The 24,606-nt window shown below is 43.7% G+C and overlaps 1 protein-coding gene across 3 annotated transcripts in view; it reads right to left on the bottom strand.

Annotated features, from left to right (window-relative positions):
• dapp1 (dual adaptor of phosphotyrosine and 3-phosphoinositides) overlaps positions 1 to 24,606 on the bottom strand; it is a 149,456-nt gene that overhangs the window by 102,364 nt on the left and 22,486 nt on the right. Inside the window, exons 5-8 of one of the 3 annotated variants that reach the window (XM_073042391.1) lie at positions 21,620 to 21,701; positions 18,841 to 19,024; positions 6,999 to 7,101; positions 620 to 758 (exon numbers count right to left, since the gene is read on the bottom strand). In XM_073042391.1, coding sequence (XP_072898492.1) covers positions 620 to 758; positions 6,999 to 7,101; positions 18,841 to 19,024; positions 21,620 to 21,701 — 508 coding nt within the window. Of the gene's footprint in view, positions 1 to 619; positions 759 to 6,063; positions 6,122 to 6,998; positions 7,102 to 18,840; positions 19,025 to 21,619; positions 21,706 to 24,606 lie in introns of those variants that run through there. The other 2 variants (XM_073042392.1, XM_073042394.1) reach the window with 2 other exon arrangements.

Here is a 24,606-nt window from a genome sequence, read left to right on the forward strand (position 1 = left end):
AATCAATCTATTATATATATAAGCTATCACATGTATTTATATTCATTGTGCTTTTTATTAGTATTGTGCCATTTATCTTATTGTGTTCTTTGGTGTTGCATGGAATCCAGAGTAACATTTATTTTGTTCTCCTTTACACTTGCATACTGGGAATGACAATCTTGAGCATTCTTGAAAACAAAAAGGGTGGCAGACACAAAAGACTGCAGATGCTGGAATGCCCGCACAGTACTGCAGCCACAAAACAACAGATTTCTTGACTAATGTCAATGACAATGATTCTGATTCTGGAAATCTGGAGCAACACACGAAGGAGCTGGAGAAATTCAATGCATCATCTGTGGAGGGAGGTGATTAGCTGACATTTTGGGTTGAGACCCTTCACCAGTACCAGAAAGGAGTGATAGCCAGTGACAATGCAAACATACTGTGCTTGTGCTGGTGACTGGGCAGTTAACGTTTCATCTCCTGCCAAGTCTTGCTTTGCATTTTACATGATTTCCACTCGTTAACACATTAAGGAACACCATCTGATTCTGGCACCCATTCAATCCCAAATGATTTGCAGTTTCTGACTGCCCTGAGGAACCTCTCTCTCAGAACCTCCACACTGCTGTACCTGGGAAGGTCTAGCAGCTTGTTGCAGGTGTGGCCAGTTGGGAAGTACGAATCGGGATCATCCCTGAAATCTTCTCTAATGCCGATCTTAAGCATGTTCATACCTCCAACAGGAACCTTGTCACAACCTGTCAAGAAAACTAGGAACAATGGACATATATTATCATTTCTATATGGTAGGAACTGTACATTCAAAACAATATTGTAGCACTCATAAGACAATTTTACAGTGAAGCAGGCCATTTAGCCCTTCTGCTCCGTGCTAAAGCTGGTACTTCCCACTGTCCTCTTGCTCACTCCCTCTCTCTGTCTCCCATCATTGACATGTCCTTCCATTTGCTCTTCAGTATTTGCCATTTCCTCAACCATCCTCTACGTTTTTGTCATGATTTCCATTCTGAACTCTCCCCACTTCTAATGCGACAGTTGTTAAGGTACTTGTCCCTACCACTTCCTCTGGCAGCTCAGTCCATATTCTGGGTGAAAATATTGCCTGTCAGGTGCCTATTAAACCTGTCCCCTCTCATCTTAAACCTGAGCCCTTTAGCTCTTGATTCCTCAATTCTGCGAAAAATCCCATGTGTATTTGCTCTGTCTATGCCCCTCGTGATTTTATACAACTAGTAACTCCAGTGGGAGAATTTTACAAATGCTAGATGAGCGAGACCAAGCATGGGATGCCAGGTAAATTGGGCAGTGTGAACTTGGACCCAGGGCAGCAGCAGATTTTGTTGCTTCCAGATTCGAGCACAGCTAACCCGAGTTAACTGGGGTTGTATTCCTAGGAAATGACCCCTACTGTGACGTTCTGCAGTGCCAAGCTGTGTCATAGGCAAATATATCAAGACACAAGGTTGAAAAAATATATTCATCTATTTTACATAATTTCTGAGAGAATGGATTTAATTCTGTATCTCAATTTTTTTAGGCAGTGATTTGTGAATTCCGTAGCAGTGAATTTCTGTTACACAAATATCTGTAACATGGTGGTTCCTCATTGACAAATGTACTACTCATTTTCTCCTCTCTGCAAGATTTATAAAGTCATGAGGGGCATACAGTAGATAAGGTGATGGTCACTGTCTTTTTCTTGGTGTAGGGAGTCCAAAACTAAAAGGTATAGGTATAATGTGAGAGAGGAGAGGGTTAAAGGGACCTGAGAGATAAGTTTTTCACGGAGAAGGTGCTGGTTGTATGGAATGGCCTGCCAGAGAAAGTGGTGGATTTCATTGTTTTCAACCCACTTGCAGAGGTTCATGGAAAGATTTTTTAGAGGGCTACAGGTCAAATGCAGGCAGTGGAAGTAGTTCAGGAAGACAACTTGATTGGCATGGATGAATTGGCTGAAGGACCTGTTTCCCGTGCTGTAAACTCTATGATCAATAACTTTGATTAACTTGGCAGATGAAGGGATCTGCTGACAATTGTGTGCATCGTGAAGAGGATGAGGATGCAGAAAGACATCAGCGGGACAGAGAATGTTATCTGAGTGGGCAAGGATGTGTAGTTGGAATATAATGTAGAAAAATGTTTAAAAAATTCATCATAAAGGCGAAGTATGTCTTACTATATAACCATATAACAATTACAGCACGGAAACAGGCCATCTCAGCCTTTCTAGTCCATGCCGAACGCTTACTCTCACCTAGTCCCACCTACCTGCACTCAGCCCGTAACCCTCCATTTCTTTCCTGTCCATATACCTATCCAATTTTTTTTTAAATGACAATATCGAACCTGCCTCTATCACTTCTACTGGAAGCTCGTCCAACACAGCTACGACTCTCTGAGTAAAGAAGTTCCCCCTCGTGTTACCCCTAAACTTTTGCCCCCTAACTCTCAACTCATGTCCTCTTGTTTGAATCTCCCCTACTCTCAATGGAAAAAGCCTGTCCACGTCAACTCTATCTATCCCCCCTCATAATTTTAAATACCTCTATCAAGTTCCCCCTCAACCATCTACGCTCCAAAGAATAAAGACCTAACTTGTTCAACCTTTCTCTGTAACTTAGGTGCTGAAACCCAAGTAACATTCTAGTAAATCTTCTCTGTACTCTCTCTATTTTGTTGACACCTTTCCTATAATTCGGTGACTAGAACTGTACACAATACTCCAAATTTGGCCTTACCAATGCCTTGTACAATTTTATCATTACATCCCAACTCCTATATTCAATGCTCTGATTTATAAAGGCCAGCAGACCAAAAGCTTTCTTCACCACCCTATCCACATGAGATTCCACCTTCAGGGAACTATGCACCATTATTCATAGATCACTCTGTTCTACTGCATTCTTCAATGCCCTACCATTTACCATGTATGTCCTATTTTGATTAGTCCTACCAAAATGTAGCACCTCACACTTATCAGCATTAAACTCCATCTGCCATCTTTCAGCCCGCTCTTCTAACTGGCCTAAATCTCTGCAAGCTTTGAAAACCTACTTCATTATGCACAACACCATCTATCTTAGTATCATCTGCATACTTACTAATCCAATTTACCACCCCATCATCCAGATCATTAATGTATATGACAAACAACATTGGACCCAGTACAGATCCCTGAGGCACACCACTAGACACCGGCCTCCAAACTGACAAACAGCTATCCACCATTACTCTCTGGCATCTCCCATCCAACCACTGTTGAATCCATTTTACTACTTCAATATTAATACCTAACGATTGAACCTTCCTAACTAACCCTCCATGTGGAACCTTGTCAAAGGCCTTACTGAAGTTCATATAGACAACATCCACTGTTTTACCCTTGTCAACTTTCCTAGTAACCACTTCAAAAAATTCAGTAAGATTTGTCAAACATGACCTTCCACGCACAAATCCATGTTGTCTGTTCCTAATCAGACCCTGTCTATCCAGATAATTATAAATACCATCTCTAAGAATACTTTCCATTAATTTACCCACTACTGACATCAAACTTACAGGCCTATAATTGCTAGGTTTACTCTTAGAACCCTTCTTAAACAATGGAACAACATGAGCAATACGCCAATCCTCCGGCACCATCCCCGTTTCTAATGACATTTGAAATATTTCTGTCAGAGCCCCTGCTATTTCTACACTAACTTCCCTCAAGGTCCTCGGGAATATCCTGTCAGGATCCGGAGATTTATCCACTTATATATTCCTTAAAAGCGCCAGTACTTCCTCCTCTTTAATCATCATAGTTTCCATAACTTCCCTACTTGTTTCCCGTACTTTACACAGTTCACTATCTTTCTCCTTTGTGAATACCGAAGAAATTGTTCAAAATCGCCCCCATCTCTTTTGGCTCCACACACAGCTGTCCACTCTGATTCTCTAAGGGACCAAATTTATCCCTCACTATCCTTTTGCTATTAACATAACTGTAGAAACCCTTTGGATTTATTTTCACCTTACTTGCCAAAGCAACCTCGTATCTTCTTTTAGTTTTTCTAATTTCTTTCTTAAGATTCTTTTTACATTCTTTATATTCCTCAAGCACCTCATTTACTCCATGCTGCCTATATTTATTGTAGATATCTCTCTTTTTCTGAACCAAGTTTCCAATATCCCTTGAAAACCATGGCTCTCTCAAACTTTTAACCTTTCCTTTCAACCTAACAGATTCTGTACCCTCAAAATTTCATCTTTAAATGACCTCCATTTCTCTATTACATCCTTCCCACAAAACAAGTTGTCCCAATCCACTCCTTCTAAATCCTTTCGCATCTACTCAAAGTTAGCCTTTCTCCAATCAAAAATCTCAACCCTGGGTCCAGTCCTATCCTTCTCCATAATTATATTGAAACTAATGGCATTGTGATCACTGGACCCAAAGTGCTCCCCAACACATACCTCCGTCACCTGACCTATTTCATTCCCTAACAGGAGATCCAACACTGCCCCTTCTCTAGTTGGTACCTCTATGTATTGCTGCAAAAAACTATCCTGCAGACATTTTACAAACTCCAAACCATCCAGCCCTTTTACAGTATGGGCTTCCCAGTCTATGTGTGGAAAATTAAAATCTCCCACAATCACAACCCTGTGCTTACTACAAATATCTGCTATCTCCTTGCAAATTTGCTCCTCCAATTCTCGCTCCCCATTAGGTGGTCTATAATACACCCCTATAAGTGTTACTACACCTTTCCCATTCCTCAATTCCATCCAAATAGCCTCCCTAGATGAGCCCTCTGATCTATCCTGCCACAACACCGCTGTAATATTTTCTCTGACAAGCAATGCAACACCTCCCCCTCTTGTCCCTCCGATTCTATCACACCAGAAGAAATGAAATCCAGGAATATTTAGTTGCCAATCATACCCCTCCTGCAACCATATTTCACTAATAGCTACAACATCATATTTCCAGGTATCAATCCATTCTCTAAGCTCATCCACCTTTCTTACAATGCTCCTAGCATTGTGAGAAGAAATTGAAAGGTGTTGGTGTTCAGAGTGAGCTGGGTGTTCATGTATACAAGTCAATGAAAGTTAACATGCAGGTCCAGTAAACTGTTATGAAAGTCAATTGATAGAGTTGTAGAGTCACAGCCTGGATACAGGCCCTTCAGGCACCAACTCTGTACTAACCACCAATCATCTATTTACACTAATTCTCTCCCAATCCCATTTAATTCACTCCCTCCACCCCCCCTCATCAGTTTCCCTCAGATTTTCCCACTCACCTACACACTAGGGGCAATTACAGTGGTCACTTTAACCACCCACTTGAATGTCTATGGTTGTGGGACGAAACCAGAACACTTGGTAGACTGGGCTGTGTCAGATCTGGATCAGAACTTTACACTACGGCTGTCACAGACTTTATAAGAACAGTTGTAGACGAATCTGTCCCCACAAAATCATTCAGAGTCCGCCAACCAGAAGCCTTGCGTGAACCACAAGATCCACGATCTGCTGAGGGTCACAGCAGTGGCATTCAGCGAAGAAAGATACACAAGGTCCAGGTATGGTTTCTGGAAAGCTATCTCACACGTGAAGTGGCAATTCTGCACCAAACTTGCATCACTGAAGGATGCTTCAGAGCTTTGGCAGGGCTTGAATGCTATCGCCTCCTACAAATGGAAACCGAGCAGCCAATTGAGCTCCCCGATGAACTCAATGCCTTTTATGCTCACTTTTACCATCAAAACACGGAGGCACTTTTACAACCTCTCACAGCCCGATGATCCTGTGATTTCAGTCCCTGAGGCTGACGTGAGATAATCTGTCAGGAGGTGTACCCACAGAAAGCACCTGACCCGGATGGGGTACCTGGCCAAGTACTAAAAACCTGTGCTGAGCAACTGGCTGGAGTAGTCACTGTTATCTTTAACCTCTCTATTCAGCAGTCTGAGATACCACCCTGCTTCAAGCAGGCTTCGATTACACTAGTGCATAAGAGAACGTGGTAAACTGTCTCAATGCTTATCGTGTAGTAGCACTTACATCCACCGTGATGAAGTGTTTTTAGACACTGGTGATGAAACATATCAACTCCTGCCCGAAAAGTGACTTGGGTCCACTCCAATTTGCCTGTTATCACAACAGGTCAACAGCAGATGCCATTTCATTGGCTCTTCACTCAATCCTGGAGCACCTAGATTGTGAAGATGCTTACATCAGGATGCTCTTTACTGACTACAGCTTGGCATTCAATACTATCATCCCCTCAAAACTAATCAGTAAGCTTCAAGACCTTGGCCTCAATACCTCCATGAGCACGTGGATCCTCAATTTCCTCCCTTGCAGACACCAGTCAGTTCGGATTGGCAAGAACATTTCCTCCACAATCTCCATCTACACAGGTTCACCATAAAGCAGTGTGCTTAGCCCCCTGCTCTACTCACTTTGTACTCATGACTGTGAAGCTAAGCACAGCTTCAATGTCATATTTAAGTTCGCCAATGACAACAATGTCGTTGGCTGAATCAAAGGTGGTGAAATATTAACATAATAGAGGGAGACTGAAAATACTGGCTGAGTAGGTGACACAACAACCACTTACTCAACATCAGCAAAACCAAGGAGCTGACTATTGACTTCAAAAGGAGGAAAACAGAGGTCCATAAGCCAGTCCTCATCGGGGCATTACAGGTGGAGGGGGTCAATAACTTTAAATTCCTCAGTATTATCATTCCTGCACATGAGTGCCATTATGAAGAAAGCATGGCAGTGCCTCAACTTTATTAGAAGTTTGTGAAGACGTCTAAAACACTGACAAACTTCTGTAGATGTGTGGTGGAGAGTATATGAAGAAAGAAAATGAATCTCAGGGTTGTATGTGGTGAGATGTATGTAGCTTCATAATAAATTTACTTCAAACTTTGAATTTTTGAACTTTGAAACCCTTGTAACTCTCTGTGAACAAAAAGACCACTCACCAAGGAAATGCTTCTTGTCTTCTAGAGTTAGGTCATGGAACATCTGCCAGAAATTGACAATGGCTTCATCTGTCTTTGTGTATCCTTCACCATATCTCGTATTCTGTCAGAGGGTGCAGAAAAAGACATGAGGACACACACAACTTGGGAACTCTCTCTTACCGTTTGATGTGTGCTGTCTGCTGGGATTTTATCAAGACATTGATTAACTCAACATATTTGTGGATTTACTGTGTGCATCCAAATTGTTTCTAACACAGAAATGTGTAGGCACATGTAACGATGGCTCATGGATTCCACGCATGCTTTGACCTTGTGATCAAGATTACCCTTCCATGAAACAACACAAATGTGCAAAAATTTGGTTTCCATAGAGATGACGAGGCTGTTTGTTGGGACGGTGGCAGAACCAATCCTTTGCCACAGGTGCCAAAGCTTGTGTCTTGCTGCCAGCACCTACTGATCCTCATTTTGAGACCACCCCCAACACTGAGAAACATCCCCCATCACAAGTCCGACTGCTACGTCATCCCCAAGCTCACTGCACATTAGTACCCAAACATTGATCAACCCCCACAATGACCCAGCCACACAGATACTTTATTGATCCCAAAGAAAATTACAGTGCCACAGCAGTACTACAAGTGCAGAGATACATAAACATTAAAAGAGAAAAAGGAAAGAATAAAAATAAGTTACCTTTAACAGTCTAACAGGAGGGGAGTCATCACTCCCCCAGCTATAGGTTGACTCATTATAGACCCTAATGGCCGAGAGCAAAAATGACCACATATAGCGCTCTTTGGAGCAGCGTAGTTGTCTTAGTCTATTACTGAACGTGCTCCTCTGTTCAGCCAAGGTGGCATGCACAGGGTAAGAAACATTATCCAGAATTGCCAGGATTTTCCGGAGGGTCCTTTGTTCTACCACAGCCTCCAGTGTGTCTAGTTTGACTCCCATAACAGAGCCAGCCTTTCCAATCAGTTTATTGAACCTGTTGGCATCACCTGTCTTGATGACATTGCCCCAGCACACCACCACATAGACGACTGTATTGGCAACAACAGACTGGTAGGACATGTGAAGGAGAGACCTACATACTCCAAAGGACCTCAGTCTCCACAGGAAGTAGGGATGACTTTGGCCCTTCTTGAACAAAAGCCTCTGTGTTGGTGCTCCACTCAAGTGTATCATCCAGGAGCACTCTACTTGTAGGACCTCACCACATCACATCTTCACCATCACTAGTAACAGGGAGCAGTGCAGATTTAGTCTTCCTAAAGTCCATCACCATCTCCTTTGTCTTACTAATATTGAGCTGTAGATAATTCAGCTTGCACCATTTGACAAAGTCCTCCATCAGGGCGCTGTGTTCACCCTCCCACTCTCCCTTTATACACATAACTATTGCTGACTCATCAGAGAATTTCTGCAGATGACATGACTCAGTGTTGTACCTAAAGTCCAAGGTATTCAGGGTAAACAGGAAGGGAGCCAATACAGTCCCCTGTGGGGCCCCAGTGCTGCTTATAGCCTGATCCCCACATCACCCCTGATACATCAACCCCACCTCTATACCACTCCAATACTGACTACAACCTACCTTCACATCAACCTCCACTCCCACCTCACACCAACCCCTGCCCTACTGCCTTCACCATGACTCAAGCACCCTCTCCTCACATTGCACAGTGAGCTTCCTCACACACCATTGTCCTGGCCCCAACCCCAAAAGCCATTATAACTCTGATCTTTAGGTCTGATGCCCTATCCTTAACAATGTCTAACTTCCTCTGCCCCTCCCCTCAATCGATCCTGTATGAACCAACTTCCAGGCCAACTGGTTCAAGGTTGCTTCAAAACTGTCACTGCTGCATCACAACATATGCCTCAGCACCACTTCTCTGCAGCATTCCTTTAACTTTCTTAATACCTATAACTGCGCCCTACAACCCTGCTGGGTAGAGAGAGTTCCAAACATTCACCCTCTGAGCAAAGAAACATGCCCTTATCTCTGTCCAAAAGCGATGACCTTTCATTCTGTGACTAGGTTTCATTCTAGGTTTTTACGCCAGGGAAAACCTCAGCTCCATATTCCTTATGTTAAATCTTTTTTTCTGTCATTCAGTGAGGTTTCCTCTCATTCTTCTAAACTCTATAGGGTAAATGGTCTGTTTCATTAATGCCTCCTCTTATCACAAAGCTACCTTCCCAAAAATCAATCTGGTGAACCTACACTGTGCTCCCTCTGTCATTGTAATATAATCCCTTAGGTTGGAATCAGATCTCATAGACTCATAGACATAGAGAGAGATAAAGTGTAGAATCAGGACCTTCAGCCTACCAAGTCTGTACTGACCATTAACCATCCATTTACAATAATTCAACATTAATCCTATTTTTTCAGTCTTCCCACATCTTTGGCAGCCCCCCAACATTCCATCACTCACCCACTATTTATAATGGCCAAGTAACCTACCAACTTGCACCTGTTTGGGATAGGTAAGAAAACAAAGGTGGTGGGCAAAGCCTCAGAGTCACAGGAAGCATCTGAGGTCAGGATTGCACCCGAGTCTCTGGTGGTGTGAGGCACCAGCTCTACTCATTGTACTGCTGTATCACCCTGTTGGCAATGGTCCAGGCGTAGTCTCACAGAACCTTATGCATATCTCCACTCTTGTATTTAAAATTCCTCTTCACTGTGCTACCAGACTGGCTGAGTGTTTCTTGCAGTTTCTTTTTTTGTTTCGGATTTCTAGCATCTGCAGACTTTTTAAAATGTTTTGCCTCTGAACAGTGATATTTTCAACCTCTCCCTATTTTAAAACTACTCTGACTTGAAGGTTCCAGTTACTGAAAATCAACATCTCAAAGAATCTATTCTGGTTTCAACACATTCATGCAATCATGAGGGAGGCATTATTTCTCACACTATATCTGTCATTATCTTGCCCATTTACTCTCTCTGCATTCACTTTGCAGTTCACACTGCCACCTAGCTTTGTCTCATTGTCAACTCGAGTAAATGAAACTTAATCAAATCACTGTGTATAACTGAAACTCCAGCACAGATCCCTTCAGCACTACAGTCATCACAAACTCCCAACTCAGAAGGAACCCTTTTGCTCCTACTACAGCAACACACAAAGAAGCTGGAGGAACTCAGCGGGTTAAGCAGCATCTATAGATCTTTACAAAATGCTGGAAGAACTCAGCAGGTCAGGCAGCATCTATGGAAAGGAAAAACAGTCGATGTTTCAGCTGAGGCCCTTCGTCGGGACTGGACCTGATGACGAGTCTCAGCCTGAAACGTCAGCTGTTTACTCCTTTCCATAAATTCCACCTGACCTGCTGAGTTCATCCAGCATCTTGTAAGGATCTATATATGAGGGTTGTATGTGTTGCTTTGGATTTCCAGCATCTGCAGAAACTCTTTCGTTTATCTGTAGATCCTTTGTGTTTTGCTCCAGATCTCCACTATCTCCAGTCTCCTGTGTCTCCCTTTTATTCCTACTCTCTGATTTCTTTCTGTTGACCAATCCTCAATCCATGCTTGCACATTAACCCTAATACTGTCTCCATGGCATAACTTCACTTGTAGCATAGAATTTAGTGCCTTCTGGTCTAAAAAATCTAAAACTTACATAAATGTGTAGAGGAGAGCATAATGACTGCTTGCACCACTGCCCAGTATGGAAACACCAATGCCCTTGAATGGAAAATCCTACAAAAAGTAGAGGATTTGGCCCAGCACATCATGGGTAAAGCCCTCCCACCCCCACATCCAAGTGAAACCCTGTCACAGGAAAGCAGCATCCATCATTAGAGACCCCCATCACCCAGGTAACACTCTCTTCTTGCTGCTGTCATCAGGTAGAAGGTACAGGAGCCTGAGGACTCACTCCACCAGGTTCAAGAACAGTTACTATCCCTCAAACATCTGGCTCTTGAATAAAAGGGAACTACACTCACTTGCCTCATCATTGAAATGTTTCCCATAACTAATGATCTCATTTTAAGGACTCACTATCTCACGTTCTCGTTATTTATTGTTAGTTATTCATATTTGCAGTTGTACAATCTGTTGTCTTCTGCACTTCGGTTGATCTTTCATTGATCCTGTTATAGTTACTATTCTATAAATCTCTTGAGTATGCCCACAAGAAAATCTTAGGGTTGTATATGGTGACAGAATATGTACTTTGATAATAAAATTTACTTTGAACTTTAAACCCCTCACATCAGCTACCTCGCTCATATCTATTCTGCAGGTTAAAGTCTCAAAATATGATTTGTCAAATAGTTAATTTTGACCTTGAGCCACGTTAGCACTTTATAAGTAATAAAGCCCGACATTTCCCTATGATTAATTGGCCCCTTGTTTTCTCTTTTCTTTCTCTCCTCTTAAACACTGGAGTTGCATTGGCTACCTTCTAACCTCCTTTTCAATGCATTGTCACTGTCGCCATAGGCATCACTGTAGAAACCCCATGGTGCTGCCCATCAGTTTCTGGGGTTTTATCACTTGTTTGCCTCATCAGTTACTCTAGTACGACTTCTTTACTTGCTGCTTTTCTTGAGCTCCTCATTCACCCTAGACTTTTAATACTTAAATTCTTCCAGGAGGTTTATTTTATTTTATTTTGTGAGAAGGCAATCACAAAATGCATCCATTCTGATACAGAGTCTGGTCAAGTCAAGTCACTTTTATTGTCATTTCAACCATAACTGCTGGTACAGTACATAGTAAAAATGAAACAGCGTTCCTCCAGGACCATGGTGCTACATGAAGCAACACAAAACTACATTAGACTTCAGACTTACACTTGACTACATAAAATACACAAAACAGTGCAAGACAGTGCAATAATTAATAAACAAGACAACAGGCGATAGGCAATAGACAATTCCTTTCTCCCCAGAGTTTTTCCAGCAGACTTTATGTTGCTCCCCTTCTCCAACACTTGCACTCTCTTGCGTTTACAAAATAATTGTTGTCATTCACTGCCACTGCCTTATTCTCTAATATAATTTCTCCAAAGTCATTCTTTTAAAGTGGTAAATCGATTCACTATTGCCACACATACAATACAGTGAATAATCTGCCTTGCACACTGTTCATATAGATTATTTCATTACATCAATGCACTGAGGTAGTAGAAGGAAACACAGTAACAGAATGCAGAATAAAGAACCAATCAGAGAGAACCATAGAACATTACAGCACAGAAACAGGCCTTTTGGCCCTTCTTGGCTGTGCCGAACCATTTTTCTGCCTAGTCCCACTGACCTGCACCTGGACCATATCCCTCCATACACCTCTCATCTCCATACACCTCTCAGAAAAAGTGCAGTGCAGGTCAACAAAACGTCCAAGGCCATAACAAGTCAGATTGTGAGGTCAAGAGCCTATCCTGTCATACAAAGGGAACTGCTCAATAGTACAGCAATAGCAAGATAGTGGCTGTCCTTGAGCCTGGAGGTATATGCTTTCAGGATTTGGTATCTTCTGCCCAGTGGGAGGAGGGAGAAGAGGGAATGTGTGGTGTGGGTGATTAAGGGACCAAAATCATGTTTGTTCATTCTTTTTCTTTTCACATATTTATTACGATCTATTTTTTGTTTCCCCAGTTTTTAAATTCTATTTGAGTGTGGAATGTGTTGACAGTGGAGGCAGATACGCGTTAAATTTTTCAAGAACACACCGGATGTACCCAAACCAAAAGCCATGGATGAACCAGGAGATTCATAGTTTTCTGAGGGCTAGATATGGAGCATTCAACACTGATGATTCAAAACTATACAAGAAGCCCAAGCAAAACCTACCAAAGGCTATTTTAAGGGCAAAACAAAACAATTCCAATTGAGGTCAGAGACAAAATCAGGTGCACGTCACCTCTGACAGAGGGTGTAGGCCATTACTTCCCTCAAGGCAAAACCTAACATTATGATTGGCTGTGATGCTTCACTCCCAGATGAGTTCAACATCTTTCATGTATACCTTGGAAGAGAGAATAAAACTACACCTGTGTGAATCCCTGCTGCAACTGGGGACACTGCTCTCTGTCAATATCATAACATCTTTCAAGAGGGTGAACCCTCAAAAGACATCAGGTCCTGATAGTGTATCTGGAAGGGCTCTGAAAATCTGTGCCAACCAACTGGCGGGAGTGTTCAATCTCTCATTGGTGCAGGTGGTGGTTCCACCTGCTTCAAAAGAGTGAAAATCATACCAGTGCCCAAGAAGAGCAGGGTGAGCTGCCTCAATGACTATTGCCCAGTGGCACTCACACCTACTGTGATGAAGTGCTCTGAGAGGTTGGTCATTGCTACAATTAACTCCTGCCTATGCAAGGACCTGGACCCGCTGCAATTTACCTACTGCTACTACCGGCATACAGCAAGTGCAACCTCACTGGCTCTCCACTCGGCCTTGGATCCCCTGGACAACAGTAATACCTAAGCATACACGAGGAGATCTGCAGATGCTGGAAATTCAAACAACACACACAAAATGCTGGTGGAACACAGCAGGCCAGGCAGCATCTATAGGGAGAAGCGCTGTCGACGTTTTGGGCCGAGACCCTTCGTCAGGACTAACTGAAAGGAAAGATAGTAAGAGATTTGAAAGTAGGAGGGGGAGGGGAAATGCAAATTGATAGGAGAAGACCGGAGGGGGTGGGGTGAAGCTGAGAGCTGGAAAGGTGATGGCGAAAGGGATACAGAGCTAGAGAAGGGAAAGGATCATGGAACAGGAGGCCTAGGGAGAAAGAAAGGGGGAGGGGAGCACCAGAGGGAGATGGAAAACAGGCAGAGTGATGGGCAGAGAGAGAAAAAAGGGAGAGGGGAAAAAAAACTAAATATATCAGGGATGGGGTAAGAAGGGGAGGAGGGGCATTAATGGAAGTTAGAGAAGTCAATGTTCATGCCATCAGGTTGGAGGCTACCCAGCCGGTATATAAGGTGTTGTTCCTCCAACCTGAGTGTGGCTTCATCTTGACAGTAGAGGAGGCCATGGATAGACATATCAGAATGGGAATGAGACGTGGAATTAAAATGTGTGGCCACTGGGAGATCTTGCTTCCTCTGGCGGACCGAGCGTAGATGTTCAGCGAAACGGTCTCCCAGTCTGCGTTGGGTCTCACGAATATATAAAAGGCCACACCGGGAGAACCGGACGCAGTATACCACACCAGCCAACTCACAGGTGAAGTGTTGCTTCACCTGGAAGGACTGTCTGGGGCCCTGAATGGTGGTGAGGGTGGAAGTGTAAGGGCAGGTGTAGCACTGGTTCCGCTTGCAAGGATAAGTGCCAGGAGGGAAATCGGTGGGAAGGGATGGGGCGAACGAGTGGACAAGGGAGTCGCGTAGGGAGCGATCCCTGCGGAAAGCAGAAAGGGGTGGAGGGAAAGATGTGCTTGGTAGTGGGATCCCGTTGGAGGTGGCGGAAGTTATGGAGAATTATACGTTGGATCTGGAGGCTGGCAGGGTGGTAGGTGAGGACAAGGGGAACCCTATCCTGAGTGGGGTGGTGGGTGGATGGGGTGAGGGCAGATGTGCGGGAAATGGGAGAGATGCGTTTGAGAGCAGAGTTGATGGTGGATGAAGGGAAGCCTCTTTGTTTAAAAAAGGAAGACATCTCCTTCATCCTGGAATGAAAAGCCTCATCCTGAGAGCAGATGCGGTGGAGATGGAGGAATTGTGAGAAGGGGATAGTATCTTTGCAAGAGACAGGGTAGGGAGAGGAATAGTCCAGGTAGCTGTGAGAGTCTGTAGGCTTATAGTAGATATCAGTAGATAGGCCGTCTCCAGAGATGAAGACAGAAAGATCAAGAAAGGGGAAGGAGGTGTCAGAAATAGACCAGGTAAATTTGAGGGCAGGGTGAAAGTTGGAGGCAAAGTTAATGAAGTCAATGAGCTCAGCATGTGTGCAGGAGGCAGCACCAATGCAGTCATCGATGTAGCAAAGGAAAAGAGGGGGATGGATACCGGTATAGCCTTGGAACATGGACTATTCCACAAAGCCAACAAAAAGGCAGGCATAACTGGGACCCATGCGGGTGCCCATGCCTACACCTTTGGTTTGGAGGAAGTGGGAAGAGCCAAAGGAGAAATTATTGAGAGTAAGAACTAATTCCGCTAGACAGAAGAGAGTGGTGGTAGAGGGGAATTGGTTAGGTCTGGAATCCAAAAAGAAGCAGAGAGCTTTGAGACCTTCCTGGTGGGGGATGGAGGTATATAGGGACTGGACGTCCATGGTGAAAATAAGGTGGTGGGGGCCAGGGAACTTAAAATCATTGAAAAACTTCAAAGCGTGTGAAGTGTCACAAACATAGGTGGGAAGGGATTGAACAGGGGGGGGATAAAACAGTGTCAAGGTATGCAGAAATAAGTTCGGTGGGGTAGGAGCAAGCTGAGACAATAGGTCTACCTGGACAGGCAGGTTTGTGGATCTTGGGTAGGAGGTAGAAATGGGAAGTGCGGGGTGTGGAAACTATGAGGTTGGTGGCAGTGGATGGGAGATCCCCAGAGCTGGTAAGGTTGGTGATGGTATAGGAGACAATGGCCTGGTGCTCCTTAGTGGGGTCATGATCAAGGGGTAAATAAGAGGAGGTATCAGAGAGTTGTTGCTGTGCCTCGGCCAGGTAGAGGTAAGTACGCCAGACTACAACAGCTCCCCCCTTATCAGCAGGTTTTATAGTGAGGTTGGGATTGGTGCAGAGGGAGCGGAGAGCAGAGCGTTTGGAAGGCGTGAGGTTGGAATTGGAACAAGGTGTGGTGAAGTCGAGACAGTTGATGTCCCATCGGCAATTAGCAATAAAGAGATCCAGAGCAGGCAGAAGACCAGAGCAGGGTGTCTATGAAGAGGAGGAGGGTTGAAGATGGGAGAAGGGGTCATCAGAGGGGGTAGGAGAGTCCTTGCCAAAGAAGCAAGCTCGGAGACGGAGCCGGCGGAAGAAGAGTTCAACATCATGGCGTACGTGGAACTCGCTGAGGTGTGGGCAAAGGGGGACAAAGGTGAGCCCCTTACTGAGGACAGAGCGCTCTGCCTCAGAGAGTTGAAGGTCAGAGGGAATGGTAAAGACCCGGCACGGATGAGAGATGGGATCAGAGGGAGGAGGGAGGCTGGTGGTGTCGGTGGAAAGGGGAGGGTTGGGGTGAGAGGAAGATGAAGCCTCTGAGGGCCCAGGAGCTGACAATGTGGAACCAGCCTTGAACTCCAGGCCGGGTCTTCATATGCTGCGATTGTGACTCCCATCTCCCCTTCCCCCACCACCACTCTGCAATCCCCTCTCCCTCAGATCCCATCGTCAGCTTCAAGATCACTGACGAGTGCAGAACTCAACTATGTACAGATTGACCAAGAAGTCCTTAGTCTAGTATGGGGAGTAAATAAGTTTCACCACTATTTCTACGGACAAAAGTTTACTCTAGCAACAGACTTGCAAACAGACTACCAGCCCCTTGTGTCTGTTTTCAATCCCTGGAAGAGGATTCTCAAGTCTGCTACTTGGTTGTAACATTGGGCACTTTTCCTAGGAGCCAACTCTTATGACGAAGAGTTCAAGGGTACTAAGCAACACTGCAATGCTTGTCTTCCACTGCAGGCAACTGAAGAAGAAAAGTCTTCATTCTGTGACCCAGCAGAAGTGTTCCACACCACATTGATGGACCAGCTGCTGATAACAAATTCTGACATACAAAAAGAAACAAGGAATGACCCATCATTGTCAAGAGTCGATGACATCACCATGCAAGGATGGCCAGCTCATGGTAATCCTAATGTTCCTAGAGTTCTTAGTGAGACGAGACCCACTGTCTGTACATCAAAGAACCCTGATGTGTGGATCTCGTGTTGTGGTTTCCTCTAAACCGTGCACCAGCATGCTAGAGAATCTGCATGAAGGCTAGAGCCTTGCCTGGAGCTACGTGTGGTGGCCGGGAACAGATAAACAGATCCAAGACTTGACCAAAAGCTGTTCAAAATGCCACAAAGTTCAAAAGGCACCCCCACAGGCACCTTTACACCCATAGGAGTGGCCGTCTTCACTATGGCAAAGGGTGCATATTGATTCTGCTGGGCCACTTATGGACTCCATGTTTCTGATTGCTGTGGATGCTCATTCGAAGTGGCCTGAGGTCATACCAATGAAGTCAACCACGTCAGAAAAGACTGCTTCCGCTCTATCTTCTCCATAAATGGTTTGCCTGTACAAATTCTGAGTGACAACAGACCACAGAAAAGTTCAAACTATTTGTGAAGAAAAATGGCATCAAACATTTCAAGTCAGCTCCTCGCTGTCCAGCAATGAATGGGTTAACTGGAAGGTTTGTCCGAACCTTCAAGAAGTCCATTAAAGCAATGGACAAGGAGGACATTTCTCTTCAGCATAAGGTGGACAACTTCCTTTTTGTGTATCAGAACTCTTTTCAGACGACAACAAATCAAACACCTGCAATGCTGTCCATGAACAGGAATCTGAGATCTCCATAGACCTCCTGAAACCAGATCTATGGAGAGAAGTGCAGAGTAAAGAGTTCAGCCTGTTGCCAAGGAGATCAGCGAGGATCTTCAAGGTTAGACAGGAAGTCTTAGCGTGCGATTACTGAGAAGACAAGAGGACATCTGGTAGAATATCTACACTGATGTACACAATCTATGTTGGAGAGCAGGCATGGAGACATCATGTGGACCAGATACTGGATGCTTAGCCGAAGACACGCCTGGGCTGTCTGTGTCCAACATGATGGATATATTGCATCCACTTGTCTTACCTCTCAGTGATGATCATGTCACTAACAGCAATGTGACACCTGCAACAGAGAAAGTTCTTTGACAAGACACCTGCCACAGGTCCAGAGGCACTATCCTGAAAGAAACATCACACTACCCAAACGACTGGATCTTCAGTATAGAGAAGTTAGTTATGGACTGTTATTAAAAAAACAGAAAAAAATCAAGCAAACACTGTTTTGTGAAAGCATCACACTCAAATGCTGGTGGAACTCAGCAGACCAGGCAGCATCTATAGGGAGAAGCACCGTCGATGTTTCGGGCCGAGACCCTTTGTCAGGACTAACCGAAAGGAAAGATAGAAAGAGATTTGAAAGTAGGAGGGGGAGGGGAAAATGCGAAACGATAGGAGAAGACCGGAGGGGGTGGGGTGAAGCTGAGAGCCAGAAAGGTGATTGGCAAAAGGGATACTGTTAAAGGTAACTTGAATGTTTTGTTACGTATACAATTTTATGCTGCATAAATCTAAAGGAGGAGGAAGTGTAATGTATGGATCTATTTCTTTTAGTGCAATGATTCCCCTTAGCACTAATTAGTGACTGATAAGTTACCCATTCACTTTGGTATGTTGCTTTCTCTGCAAAGTGAATATACAAGTTAACTTTACCTCCGAGTGCATGCCTTTATTTACTTGACATGTAGTTGTACAGACATAACACTCAGCAGTTCAGGCAGTATCTATGAAGAGGAATAAATGATTGATGTTTAGGGCCAAGAACTTTCATTAGGATCTTCAACAAGGTTAGGTTGGCATGGATTAGAAGGCCCATTTCTGTGCAGTAGTACTTTATGACCCTATGACTATTAAGCAGTCCCCTTAGACGATAAGATGACCTCCTGACCTCACAATCTACTTCACATTGACCTTGTACCCTCCTGTCTGCCTGCCCTGCCCTCTCATTGTAACCATAACACCTTAACCTGGTTTCCTTTTATTGTGTTCCCTTGTACCTCAGTATTTGTGACAATAATAAACCAATTTACCAATGTACTTATCCAAGGAGAGCAGACCTTTACAATCACAACAACACTGAACTCATGACTCACCTCCTCCAGCTGGATCCAGTCGTACTCTGTGGTCCCATGGAGAAGAACCATCAGTTCACTTGGCAGGAACAAATCTACAACTGGCATTGGAATAACACTGCGGAATCCCTTGGAAAAGGCTTGAAAATGCTTCTCCACTGACGTGTTGAACACATAATCCACATATTTGTTAACAAATAACTTCCTGAGGAGAAAAACGTAGGTGTGAGACCAATAAAGATAGAAGGTTCGATGATTGCGGGTAGGGACTACAGAATTATGAGCCATAAATATAAGATGGTGTCTAATACATCTGATATTGCTCAGACTCTATTTCACTCTTCACTCTCAAAACTTGCTTTGATATCATTATGCTTATTGTGGCTTAAGAGTAATGTATAATTTATATTAGTCTAAGTTTAAATTCATTTCTGTTTGTCATATGCTTTGGAACGAAGGTGAATGATGGATAACCATTAGGATGGTGGTGAATATTCGTAGCTCGGGTTGAGGCATTTGATGTTGTGGTGTTTGCCAAGCTTGGCAGATGTTTCATCACCAAGCGAGGTGACTTTGTGATGAACACAACAACACCAAACACCATACAGGTATGTTCAACATTGTGAGAGGCATAGACAAGGTGGATATTAACAGCCTTTGCCCCCCAGGGTAGGGGGATTCCAGTACACTGGGTGTGAGGGGAATGAGTTAGAAGACCTGAGGGACATGCTTCTCAATCAGAGGAGGGGTTGAGGCAGGTATAATACAATCATTTAAGAAGCACTTGGATAGATACATTGAAGGACGGGGCTCACAGGGATATGGGCTGAATGCAGAAAGTCGAGACTAGCTGAAAAGGCACCATGGTCAGCAAGGACTCGTTGGGCTGAAGGGCCTGTATCCATTCTGTATTGTTCTATGACTTTATGTATATAATGTATTGTGCTGCCAAAAAGCTAATTTTATATCCTGGGTATGCACCTCCATGACAACAAAGGTGAACTTGAACTAAAAAATCTGGAAGTGAATTCAGGGTAAACCTTCTCCCCACCCCCCCGCCACTCCATAGTCATAACTCCCATTGCCTTTACTAAAGAGGTTTCCAGCACAGTCTTTAGGGTGGATGTGGAGAGGATGTTTCCTCTAGTGGGGGTATCCAGAAGTAGAGGGCATAGCCTCAAAATTGAGGGGTAATCTTTTAGAACAGAGGTATGAAGTAATTTTTTTTAGCCAGTGAGTCGTGAATTGGTGAAATGCTCTGCCACAGGCTGAGGTGGAGGCGAAGTCCGTGGGTATATTTAAGGCAGAAGTTGATTGTTCCCTGATTGGTCAGGGCATCAAAGGATAATGGCGAGAAGGCAGGTGTATGGGGTTGAGTGGGATCCGGGATCAGCCATGAAGGAATGACGGAACAGACTTGATGGGCTGAATAGCCTTGCAATTCCCAAACCGGAATGACCGGTCCATGGTGCTCCTGTAAAAACTGGTAGTTAAAATGGGGGGTGGGAGGGGGGAACAGATGAGAGCCTCATTCACCTCAATCTTTTCAGGAATGGAGACCCTGCTGTGCTTTTTTGACTAAAGGGGTGGTGTTGATGGACCAGGTGAGATCGTCCATTATGTGCACTCTTAGAAACTTGGTGCTCCTTACTTGTTCCACAGAGGATCCTATCATCACCACAGTACATCTGCTGTGGGAGCTTGTTGTGCCCAAAATCACAGTGATGTTCTTCAGTTAGCTACACTCAGGATGGAATACAGTTACTAAATCACAGAAAAATGTTTTCAAAAAAAGAAAAACACAGAAGTTTATAAATATCATTCTGATTTTACTTACAAATTTTGAAAAAGATCAATTTTAGGCCCCTCACCTCGAGCCCACCATTCAATATGAAGATGGCTGATCTTGCTGACCACAATTCCTGTTCTGTGCCTGATTTCCACAACCCTCAATCTTTCAACTGTTTATCTTTAGTTTAAATATATCTGATGATCTGACCTCCACCATCTTGGAAGCAGAACGATCTCCTACTCCCTGGGAGAAGAAATTTCTACAGATCTGGTTTCTGGAAGCTCCTGGATAATAAGACAGCAAGTCCCTACAAAGGATTGAGAGGGCTGTTGAGATGATCATCTGGGTCTCTCTTCCATCCAGCAGGGATATTTATCAGGAGTGCTGGCATTCTCAGGGCTCTTAGCATTGTCAGCGATCCCTCCCATCCATCCAACAATCTCTTTGACCCTCTACCATTAGGCAGGTACTGTAGCATTAGGACAAGAACTGCCAGGATGGGGAACAGCTTATTCCCCTAAGCCATAAGACTACTCCCTGTCACCACCCAGGTCTCATCATGTATGAAGTGCCAGTAATGTTGTACTGTTTACTTTTTAATGTATCATACATGCACCTTATTATTTCTTAATTTATTTGTGCTAATATAACTTTATGTGTCATGTGGGTGAGTTATATGTACAGTACTGTTTTGTGCACCTTGGTTCGGAGGACCATTGTCTCATTTGGCTGTATACATGTGTACAGTTGAATGACAATAAACTCGAACTTGAATATATTTATGTGAACCGAAGAGTCGTTGTTGCTAGGATACTGGAGATGGTGCCCCCTGGAGTCCAAACGGGGTCTTGGTTTAGTGTGTCATCTGAAAGAGGAACCAGCCCAGTAAACAGCTGTCTCCGTCCTGCTCTGTAAAATCAGCCAATGTTTTGTGCTCAAGTCTCTGATGTGTCCTGCGGTGCTATACAAATGCAATTCTTTGTTATTTATAATGAAGGGAGGAATTACCTGTTTTGGCTCCGTACCATAATGTTTCTACCATTGGGAATAAGTTCACGTTCGATTATTGATCCATCAGCCATCTCCGTTCCTACCTAAAGGACAAATTCATAAGAAGAAACAGAAGCTGCTAACAAATTTTTCTTTGTGTGTTTTGAAAATAATAGCAAGCAATTTAATTAATCAAACACTTAATAAATGTGTATTTTGTGCTGTTGAAAGTATCCTGACTGATGGCATCACTGTTTGGTTCACAATTTCAATATTCAGAGAGGTAAGAAGCTGCAGAGAGTGATGGACTCAATCTGACACAACACAGGTACATCCCTCCTCACAATTGATACTGTCCACAGGAGATGCTGCCTCAAGAAGGCAATATTCAAGATTAAAGTTCAATGTTTAGAGCTCAAAGTAAATTTATTGTCAAAGTATGCATATGTTACCTTGACATTCATTTTCTTGCAGACATTCACAGTAGAATAAAGAAAAATAATGGAGCAATGAAAAACTACACACAAGTATCTGACAACCAATGTGCAAAAGAAGATAAACAATGCAAATAAAATAAATAATATACAAACAAATAAATAAAATAATATTAAGAACATGAGTTGTAGAGTCCTTGAAAGTAAGTCCAAAGTTGGTGGAATCAGTGCAGAGTTCAGGTGAGTGAATTATTCACTCCAGTTCATTAAAGATCCCCACCATCTAGCAATGCCATCTTCTCACAGTTACCACCAGGAAGAAAGTACAGAACCTGAAGTCCCAACTTCTCTTCAACCGTTTGGTTCTTGAGCCAACCTGCACAACGCTAATCACTAGCAAGATACTGCGTATCAACACTATGACCACTTTGCATTATAATGGACTTGTTTTCTTTTTGTATTAGATGGGATCTTTCTGATAAAAATTGCATTTATGTTTAATTTGTTGTTTCTTGCGAATGCTGCTTATATGATGCCATGTGCCTGTGATGCTCTAGCAAGTAAGCATTTCATTGCATGTGTGCATACTCACACTTGTGCACATGACAATAAAATCGACTGACTTTGAATCCATATTTTCGCAGAGACATTAATTCAATGTGATCCTGGTTTGGTTAACATGGATGACATTGATATTTACACCTTTCTGTAGATCACAACCAGCAATGTAATCATTAACGGTCATCTGACACCATCAACCATATTCCCTTTAGTTCAAACACTCTCAGAGAGACTGCCGCTCTTCAGCTTATGAAACAGCACATGCCTGCCTGCAGCAAATCCTGGACAACATTGAGGCAGAGGTTGGTAACTGTTAAGTTACATATGCACCATACAAAGGCCAGGCAATAACCTTTTCCACTGGGAGGACCTAATCAGATATCTTTGATGTTCGAAAGCATTACCAACTCTGAGTGCCCCAACAACAACAGGTCAATGTTGACCAGAAACTCTGTTGGACCAGCCACATAGATAGTAAGGCCATAAGAGCAACTCAGATGCTGGCTCTCCTGCAGTGACTCACCCCCAGATATCCACAACCTCCAGAGATTGTGTGCTGCAGGGACACAATGGGATACACAGAACACGGAATAGTCCTCCATACTACTGACCTTTTGGCCATGATGTTATGCTGACTTTTGAACCTACTCTGAGATCAATCTAGCCTTCCCTGCCACATAGCCCTCAGATTTTCTTTCATCCATGTGCCTATCAAACAGTCTCTTAAATGTCCCTAATGTATCTGCCTCTACTCCTACCCCTGGCAGTGTGTTCCACACACCTACCACTGTGTGTAAAAAAAAAACTTACCTCTGACTCCACCTATACTCTCATCTAATCATCTTAAAACTATGCCCCCTCATATTAGCCAATTTCTGCCCTGGGGAAAAGGCTCTGGCTGTCCACTTACCAACAATTCCCAATGAGTATGCTATCAAGGTAGAGCAATGTGCTCAACTGGCTTCCCCTCCACCATCCTCAACGTTCAGCCCCGGCACCACTGCGCACAGTGGCTGCTGTGTGCACCATCTACAAAATACACTGCGGTCGCAGCTACTCGTCCAGCACCTCTCAAACCCATCACCTTTACCCCAGGGGAATCAAAGGCAGTATATCCAGTGAAACTGCACAGCTCTCTGACTTGACAAATCTGGCTGTCCCTCATGGTCATCAGGTATAAATACTGAATGGAAATTGCACCCCCTCTCCCCCTGCATAATATCACCATGAGAATACCTTCACCAGAAGGGCTGCAACACTTCAAGAACACTGGAATATCATGCATATTTTGGGTTTACAGGAAAGATGTCATTAAGAAGGAAGGCGTTCAAAGAAGAGCTACAAAAACGTCAGGATTTGAGGACCTGAGTTATAGAGAAAGGAGGGGGCAGGCTAGGACTTTAATTTTTGGAGTATAGGAAACTGAGGGGTGACTTTATAGAGGTGTGTAAAATCATGAGGGGGCATAGAAACAGTGATTGCACAAGGTCTTTGTTACAGGGAAAGGGAACCAAAAATTATGGAGCATAGCTTTATTATGAGAGCCAAAAGATTTAAAAGGGACCTCTGAGGTTGGGGATAAACTCTTCAAAGTTCAAATTTCAGTTTATTGTCATATGCACAAGTACATGTGTGTACAGGTGCAATGAAAAACTTACTTGCAGCAGCATAACAGACACATGGCGTCATTTTAGCAGCACTCAGAAGGAAAACATATATTACAATCAATTTTTACATGGAAGAACAAAAGCAATGATATCCATGTTGAAGGGAAGTAGCTGTTTTCGAACCTGGTGGCAGGGCACCCCAGGCTTCTCTACTCCATCCAAGCATAGCCCGGATGGTGGGGATCTCTGATGATGGATGTTGCCTTTTTAAGACTGTGCCTTCAACCGATGGTGGGGAGGAACGTGTCTGTGATGTACTGGGTAGAGTCCACTACTCTCTGCCGCTTCATGTGCTTTTGACTTGCTGTATCAGACTGTGGTGGACCCAGACAAAATGATTACC

The sequence above is a fragment of the Hemitrygon akajei genome, chromosome 4, assembly GCF_048418815.1.
Source record: "Hemitrygon akajei chromosome 4, sHemAka1.3, whole genome shotgun sequence".
In the NCBI taxonomy this organism is placed as follows: domain Eukaryota; kingdom Metazoa; phylum Chordata; class Chondrichthyes; order Myliobatiformes; family Dasyatidae; genus Hemitrygon; species Hemitrygon akajei.